The sequence below is a fragment of the Prunus persica genome, chromosome G8 (assembly GCF_000346465.2).
Source record: "Prunus persica cultivar Lovell chromosome G8, Prunus_persica_NCBIv2, whole genome shotgun sequence".
Classification (NCBI taxonomy): Eukaryota; Viridiplantae; Streptophyta; class Magnoliopsida; order Rosales; family Rosaceae; genus Prunus; species Prunus persica.
In genome coordinates this window covers 9,446,360-9,455,182 of record NC_034016.1, presented here as the reverse complement: position 1 = coordinate 9,455,182, position 8,823 = coordinate 9,446,360, and the positions used below count along the sequence as shown (strand labels likewise).

Below are 8,823 nucleotides of genomic sequence, written 5' to 3'. Positions count from 1 at the left end.
TATTAATTAATTGGCTAAATAAATTTGTTCAATCAATGAATTTAAGGGATAATCTTCTTTTGCACGTGGCGTGCTGTGATTGGAGACGAAAATATTTGCTCCCACAAATGCCACCCAGCTTCTGCATGACACTTTTGTGGCATGTAGGAGATGAAATTATTTTTTGGGCTCTTTAACTGTGCTTGGGATTTCTTCTGTGAGTTGGATTCCTTTTGCAGATCGAATTCTCAATTGAAGTAGGCTTTTGACTGTTCTTGGAGTTGGATTCCCAGTAGGAATGAGCTTGCGATTCCTTCTTGACCCGGGTTGTCCAACTTGTATAAATACATGGCTTCTCTTCACTCTTTCTTACATCGCAAACTTAACTTCTCTACTTTCTAGCATGAGAAAGATCTTACAGAATTTGTACTGCTTGTCGAAGAGAGGAGTTACCGTGCATCTCAAGGTAAGTCGAGCATGTATTTTTTTCTTTGTCTTATCTTTTTCGTGGCAAGTACCAGCTGGGTGGGACCAGGCTGGTTATCGTCGGCACTGGTGGTCAAAGACGGTTGGAGCGGTTGTGGAAATGATCCCTGGAGCTACCATGGATGCGTATAAGTTGGGCTACTTGGACTGCACAAATGAAAATGATCCCTTCTATGCCATTGGAGATAAAGACATCGAGATGCTCTGTCCTGACTTGCTCCCTATGCAAAGTGAACAGGTTAATACTGTGAACATGGAAGGAGCTGAAGAGCAGGTGGCTAAAGAGGCAGTAGCTGAAGAGGATGAAGCAGAGGAAGTGGTGGCAAGCGTTATGGATCAGGTGGATGCTGAAGAGGTTGAAGATCAGGAATCTCCTGCTAGCATTTCGGAGTAGATGAAGACTCCTTTATGCCTTTTCAGCATTGTAGTCTGCTTTTTGTTTAGAATAATTGGTCTTGTTTGACCGTCTTCATTTTGTTTGAACTTGGCCAGTCGGTCACTTTGTTATCGAAATTTCAGTTATTATTTTTTCAACTTCAATTTGCATATTGTCTTGTGAACTGCTTGAGTAATCGGCTAGTGTCTTGGTTGTAAATTTCCCTTAGGATATTGGCAAAAGCTAGAGTCCCCATTGAGGGACTACGGGGTATTCTGCATCTTTTGGAGAATGCTTTGGTCGTCACCCTGCGTCTCCCTTATGATTCTCCTTATAAGCAATTGTATCACTATTTTGGCCCCCTTAGGAAACGGATAGGAACTTGGATACCTTCCTTAGGAAGCATGGAGACCTCCTTTTAGGAAATTCCTGTCGCACCCTGCGTCTCCCTTAGGACGCTTCTTTATGGGCTGCGTCTCCCGAAGGACGCTTCTGGTCGTTGTCCTACGTCTCCCTTAGGACGCTGCTTATGGACAATTGTATGACTATCCTGCCCTCCTTAGGAAACGGATAGTAACCTGGATACCTCCCTTAGGAAATTCCTAGCATACCCTGCGTCTCACATAGGACGATGCTTTGCGGGATGCGTCTCCCGAATGACACTTCTGGTCGTCGCCCTGCATCTCCCTTAGGACGCTTTATATGGGCAATTGTATGACTATCCTGCCCCCTTAAGAAATGGATAGTAATTTGGATACTTCCCTTAAAAAATTCCTAGCGCACCCTGCGTCTCCCTTATGAAGCTTCTTTGCGGGTTGCGTCACCTGAAGGACGCTTCTAGTCGTTGCCCTATGTCTCTTGAAGGACGTTGCTTATGGGCAACTATGTAATTTTTTTATATATTTTTTTTTGTGTGTGGACATTCTGGAATGAGAAACTGAACTTTTATTGATGTTCATGAGATTACATCGCTTTATTCGAAATGGAAACAATTGAATAAAGAAATCAGAACTTCCAGCAGTTGTCTCTCTTCTTCAGAAATGTGCAGTGCTCAATAATCTGCTGGGGACCGAGTAGGTAGGAGGAAGTCTCATGGATAGTATCTTTGGAGGTGGCAGGTATACCGTTATCGTGGAATCTCCTTCCCGTCCATGGTGTCAAGTGTATAGCTTCCTCTGCCCTCTGACCGGTTGATCACGTAAGGGCCTTCCCAATTGGGTTTCATATTTTTAGACTCTTGTCTTTGTGCAGTGATAAAGGTCTTTCTTAGCACCAGGTCGCCTGGTTGAAACTGTTTGATCTTGGCTATTTTGTTGTAGTAAGACGTCAACCGCTATTGATAGGAGGCGACTCGGACAATGGATTTCTTGTGCTCGCCTTCAAGTAAGTCAAGGTTGAGCCTCATCTACTCGAAGTTCTGCTCAATACTACTCACTTCAATGCCTATGGAGGGGACAGTGACATGAGGAGGAATGATTGCATTAGTTCCTTAGGCGAGGGAAAATGGGGTTTTGCCAGTTGATTTCCGCATGGTGGTGCGATAAGCCCATAGTACTCCAGGGAGCTCATCTACGCATTTTCCTTATGCGCCTTCTAATCTCTTATTTAGGCAATCCAGTATTGTTTTGTTGGATGCCTCGGCCTGGTCGTTGCCCTGAGAATACCTCGGGGTAGATAGATGCTGCTTGATGCCATATTTTTTGAAGAAGGCAGTGATTTGCTTGCCGATGAATTGTGAGCCATTGTCGGTAATTAGTGATTGTGGGTAGCCAAACCGGCAGATAACGTTTCTCCAGATAAATTGTTCCACATCGACTTCTTAGTAGAGGATAGAGTTTCGGCCTCGATCCATTTAGTAAAGTAATCAGTGGCAACGATCATCATTTCTTTCTTGGCAGGTGCCAGTGGCATGGGGCATACTAAGTCAATGGCCCATTGCATGAAAGGCCACGGACTGTTCTACGGATAGTAGATTTCGGCAGGCAGGTTAGGAACTGGTTTGTACCGTTGGCAGCCATCACATCTTTTGACATATTCAGTGGAGTTATGGCTCATGGTAGGCCAGAAATAGAGGACTCCATGATTATAGAGGACACAAAGTGTTTGAGGGTATTTTATGCAGGTAAGATGAGGGCCGGAGTAAGATCTACGAATGAGCTTATCGCCTTGCATGTAGTATCTCGCGGCTTTCTGCTGGACCTTCCTAGCTTCGGACTTATCCATTGGCAGATTTTCGTTCACTAAGTAGTCGATGATGGGGTCTTGCCAATTGGGGTCTTCATCGATCTGCATTGAGTCGATTGGCTCTATTTCTTCGATGCTTGGCTGGTCAAGGTGTTCGACTGGGATGGAGCGTCTGAATGGGTGTCTAGTGCTGATCCTATGGCTCGCCAACGCATCTGCATGATTGTTCTCTGCCCGTGGAAGTTGTTCGATGGTGAAAGTAGGGAATTCTTTCAAAAGTCCTTGGACTTTATCGAGGTACTGGACCATTCTTGGATGTTTTGCCATGTACTCGCCTGAGGCTTGATTCGTGATCAGCTGGGATGAGTAGATGGCCAATCTCTTGATCGACAGTTCTTTTGCTAGGCACAGTCCTGCGAGCAATGCCTCATTTTTTGTCTCGTTGTTTAAAGCAGAAAAGCCTAATGTGATGAAACAAAGTTCCTTCTAGGGTGATTATGACGACGTCTGCCCCTGCTCTCTTGTGATTTGATGCTCCATCTACATGCAACTGCCACATGTTATTAGGCAGGTTTGAATCGGTGGGGGAGGTACGTCTGTTGTTTCCTTGCTTTTCATGACCATCTTCTCTTCTTCGGCTATTAGAGTAAACTCTACAACAAAATATGCTAAAGCTTGAGCTTTTATATCAGTCTTCGGCGAGTAGAGGAGGTCGTATTGACTGATTTTGATAACCCATTTCATGAGTCCCTGAGAAGCGTCGGGATTGTGAAGGATTGATCTTAAAGGAAATTCTGTCATGACAATTATCCAGTGTGCTTGATAGTAGGGCTTTAGTTTTCTCGTGGAAACCACGAGCAAAAAAATGACCTCCACTTTTGGATAGCGAGTCTTTGCATCAAGGAGACCTTTTGAAGTATAGAATACCAGATGTTGCGCCCCCTCCTCTTCTCAAATGAGAGTTGAGCTGACGGCTGAGTCGGACACCGCCAGTTAGATGTGCAAGTCTTCGCCTGGTATCGATTTTGAGAGTAATGGAGGTGGGTTTTCAAGTTTTGAAAAGCTACTTCACACTCGTCATCCCACTTGTCTTTGTGTCCTTTCTTCAAGGCTTTGAAGAATGGCCTGCAGTTGTCGGTAGATCTTGAAAGGAATCGGTTGAAAGCTGCCGCTCTGCTCATTAGACTTTGTATCTCTTTTGTTGTGGCAGGTGACTTCATGTTGAGTATAGCCTTGATTTGATTTGGATGTGCCTCAATTTCTCCTTGGGTGACTAAGTATCCCAGGAATCGGCCGGACGAGGCTTCAAATTTGCATTTGCTCGGGCTCAACTTCATGTTGTATTTTCAGAGTAGGCTGAATGCCTCGGCAAGGTTCTTTATGTGGTCTGCTCGCTCGGGAGCATTGACTAGCATGTCGTTTACGTAGACCTCCATAGTCTTGCCGATTTGCTCCTTGAAAATTTTGTTGACCAGCCTTTGGTAGGTTGCTCCGGCGTTCTTCAGCCCAAAGGGCATGACTTTGTAGCAGTATGTACCTCTTTCGATGATGAAAGAGGTGTTTGCCTTGTCGTCTTCATGCATCATGATTTGATTGTAGCCGGAGTAGGCGTCCATGAAGCTTAGCAGTTGATTCCCGAAAGTTGAATTGACGAGCTGATCAATTCTTGGCAGTGGAAAGTTGTCTTTAGGTCATGCCTTGTTGAGGTTGGTGCAGTCGACACATACTCTCCACAGGCCTTTATCTTTCTTTACTACTAGAACAATGTTCGCCAACCATTCTGCGTAGGAAACCTCTTCAATAAAATAGGCAGCTAGAAGCCTGTCGATCTCGGCTTCAATGATGGCAACTCGTTTGGGGGTGAAGTTGCGTCTCTTTTGTGCTATAGGCTTGATAGCTGGGTTGACGTGTAGGCGATGGCAGATGATCTGGGGATCGATGCCTTACATGTCGGATGACGACCATGCAAGTACGTCTTTGTTGTTCTGGAGGAAGGCGGCAAGCTTTGCCTTTTCCTCCTGGCTTAGGCGCGAACTGATCCGCGCTTTTCTTTATGGCTTGTCAGGATCAAGGGGTACTAGCTCGACATTCTCTTTAGGTTTCCATAATTCTTCAGGAGAGACCTTCAGACGGATTCCCTCAACTTAGTCCTGATTCTTTGATTGCAATTGGGGTGTAGCTATTCCCCTTCCTTTCTGGTCTGTTCGGCAATCAGGAACGAGATCTGCTTTCTCTTTTGCTTGTTCTACTCTCTTTAGATATGCCTGATTCACAAGGAGGAACTGTTTTTGCTTGCTTTTCTTCAGCCCTTGAGCTGAGCATTTCCTCTCCATTGCTTGATCGCTGTTGATCTGGCCAATACTGCCCTTAGGGATTGGGTAGGGGATCTTCTGATGTGAGGCAGAGGTGATGACGTTGATCTTACCGATCCATGGTCTGCCGATAATGCCATTGTAGGGTGAGACTTCATCAATGACCATGAACGTTTGCGAGCTGATTATTGGTGGGGAGTAGACGTCGAGATCTATCATGCCCATAGTAACCGTTGTTGTGCCATTGAAGCCAGTCAGCGACTTGGCTAATTTATTGATCTTTGTCTCTGAGCCCATCTGTTGGATGATTGCCAATTGTGGGATGTTGGCTGCACTGCCCTCATCTACATCGATTCGGTTGATCATGGCTTGAGCAATTTGAAGGATGATGACAAGGGCGTCATTGTGTGGTAGATCAAGGCCGATTATATCTTTCTTTTGGAAGCCGATCACGGGATTGTCTTCTACCAGTGGGAGACTAGTGGAGACTTAGGAGATCACGGTGGCCTGTTTGATATTTCTATTCTTTTCTTTGCTGGTCAGCCCGGACTCCTAGAAGTCGGCTAAGATTGTGTTAATCTTTATGACCTTCTGGGGTGGCTCCTTGGCAGTATCACAGTCTTCAATCCGTTGGATGGCCTGCTTCGCAATGAACTCGGTGTAGTGACCTTCTCTCACGAGTTCTTTGAGGTGTGCTTTCCAAGCAAAGTAATTATTCGTATTGTACCCGTATGTCACATGGAAAGCACAATATTTTCTAGTATCCCTCTTATCTGGATCTCCTTTCAAGGGTGATGGTTTTTTTACCCAAGGTTTGTCCTTCACTTGGGCTAAAATTTAATGTATAGGGATGGAGAACTTGGTGTAGTTCTTCTTTGTTGTAGCGTCTCCTTGTGGGCGCGACCTACATTTGTCTTTGTCCCTGCTGCTAAGCCTATTGCTTCTTTGGTCTGCCCTCTTGGTCGGCTAACCTTCTTGCTCAGTGGACTTCTTCGCGGCGATTCGATCGTCATCCCAGAGTGCGTAGAGTTCGGCGGTCACGATGACCTCTGCCAGAGTTTGGTTGGGAGTGATAGTCAGCTCGTGGTATAAGTCGTGTTCTGCTGGAAGACCTTTCTTGAATGCAGAAGATGTGATTGGGTCATCGCACCCTATGATGTTGGCATTTTTTGCTTTGAATCTCTTGATGTAATCTTGAAGTGATTCATCGGGCTTCTTGCGCAGGTTGTACAGGTGGTTAGGGTTCTTCTTGATCTTTCGATAAGAAGTGTACTCTTTGGTGAAGACATAAGCAAGTTCCTTGAAGCTGCTGATTGACCCAGATGGCAGGGTATGGAACCAGTCCTGGGCTGCTCCCCGCAAATTCATTGCAAACACCTTGCACATTAGCACTTCTTCGACTTTGTAGAGGATCATAAGGCTCTTGAAATGCTTCAGATGGCTTCCGAGATTGGAATCCCCTTTGAAGCATGTGAAAGAGGTTGTTGAGAATCGTTTCGGGAGAGTAGCCTGCTCGATTTCAACGGTGAAAGGTGAGGAGTTTGCTCGTTCTACCTCCATGCATAGTGCATCTTTGAAATTTCCGCCAATCCTAAAGTCTCAAAGTCGGTAACTTACAAGCTTTTCAATGTCTTCCGCACACATGGCTGGTCAGTGACGTTGATGACCTTTACGATTTGGGCGATGCTGATTGACTTCCTCGTTGGTTCGCTAGGGTAGACCTTCTCGGTTGTGTTGCCTAGGCGACGTGTTGGTGGATTGCCCTTGCGAGGGATTTTCTGTAACTTGGTGATGAGAATTGGTTCTTTGAGAACTAGTAGAGGAGCGCCTTTCTTCACGGTCCTCATTGTGAGGGTTATCAAGTTGACCTCCCTGGGGGCCTAGCCTTTCGTGAATATTTCTCTACGAGCTGGCAGCGGAGCGCCTTTCTTCACGATCCTCATTGCGATGGTTGTCAGTTTGATCTCCTTGGGAGCCTAGCCTTTCATGAACATTTCTCTGCTGGCCTAAGCAAGCGCAGATGTCAAGTTGTGGGCCCAACCTTTCGCGCACGTTGGTCCTTAAACTCAATCTAGATGGGAGATTTCATCTGCTCTGAGTGTGGCTCACGGACGCTTGCAACATGTCGGCAAGTCGACCTACTTGTCTACTTTCTCCCCAGCTTGTCGGCAAGACCATCTTTGGCTTCGAAACTCTTGCCCAACTTGAAATTATCAAGGTGAACCCACGTGGGTTTTCTCATATCAAACCCAACTTTTTAAATACCTCAGCCAACTTCCAACTTGACCATTCTCTAACCAAGGGTTAAACCACAAGATCATCTTTGGTTTAAAAAACAAGCTGCATGTCACTACATAGGGGTACCTTGACTTGGCTGGTGGAAGACCTTGACTCGGCTGACCTATTAAGCGAAGGGAGTCTCCTTTGTCATATGCTACGTAGCACCAGAGGTCACCTTAAGCCATTGGATAACTTCTTTTGGTCCCATAGCTTCAAACCATAAGACTTGTGGGTCTTTTTGTTTTATTCATTTATCTAGGCCTTTTGAGGTTGGGTTTTCCACCTTAACCTTTGGGTTTTACCATGACCTTGGATTGGAGTTGGGTTCCACTTTGACCTTGGAGTGGAGTTGCTTGACCTCGACCTCGGCTTGGATTTTAGACCACACCCAAACATATATATATATATATATATATAATCTTAAGTTTGAATCGAGAAATTTCCAGCCACCCCAACATTGGTGAATTTCTTTTAGTCACTACTAGAGACTTCGGAAGCCACGACGTCTCACCATATGTCAAGCCAATTCCTTGGAGATCCAAGCCCAACCCATAGAAGTAGGCCCAAAATCTCAGGATATTTTCATGCACATGATGAGATCCATCCAAGGAAAGCAATCAAAGAAATTGATGTCAATCCGACACATTCCTAAGGAGGAGAGAATCAAGTGATCAGATTTGCAATCCGATGATCTCATTCAAATCAATTTCGTGAAGGAAGCCACACAAGGAAAGATTTTGAACGAAGTTGACCTTTGGCCATTTGATGGCCAACCCATGGACTGACAGATGGCCCTATAAAAACCTCATCAGACAAAAAGCAAAGGACCCCTAGATCAGACACAAATACCCAATTTTTGTCTTTCACTTTTCTATCCATAGATTAGGTTTTTATTTTCCAAGCAAGTAGACTAGATTAGTTCTTCCCTTTTGTTATTGTAAGTTTAATTTCTTGCATTTTTCATTATGTTGTTTTAGGATTCAAGTTTATTGCTTTACTTTGAATTGTTATCGAATTTGCTTTAAGTTTAATTTAATTTCAGATTACCTTTTTTTTTTATCACCTTTATCATTCATATCGTTCTCGTTTCATTGCTACTTAAATTTATGTTTATTGTTGTTTCAATCTTATTTTTAAATTTACTTTTTTATTATTTAGTTTAATCAGCTTTTAATTTAATTTGGATTATTATCATTAAATCCCAAA

General features: G+C 44.4%; 1 protein-coding gene across 1 annotated transcript; it reads right to left on the bottom strand.

The window, feature by feature from the left end:
• Positions 5,890-6,897, bottom strand: LOC109950839. The gene is made up of 2 exons (XM_020570980.1): positions 6,309-6,897; positions 5,890-6,167 (listed from the first exon to the last, which is right to left on the bottom strand). The coding sequence occupies exons 1-2, from the start codon at positions 6,895-6,897 to the stop codon at positions 5,890-5,892; spliced, it is 867 nt and encodes a 288-aa protein (XP_020426569.1).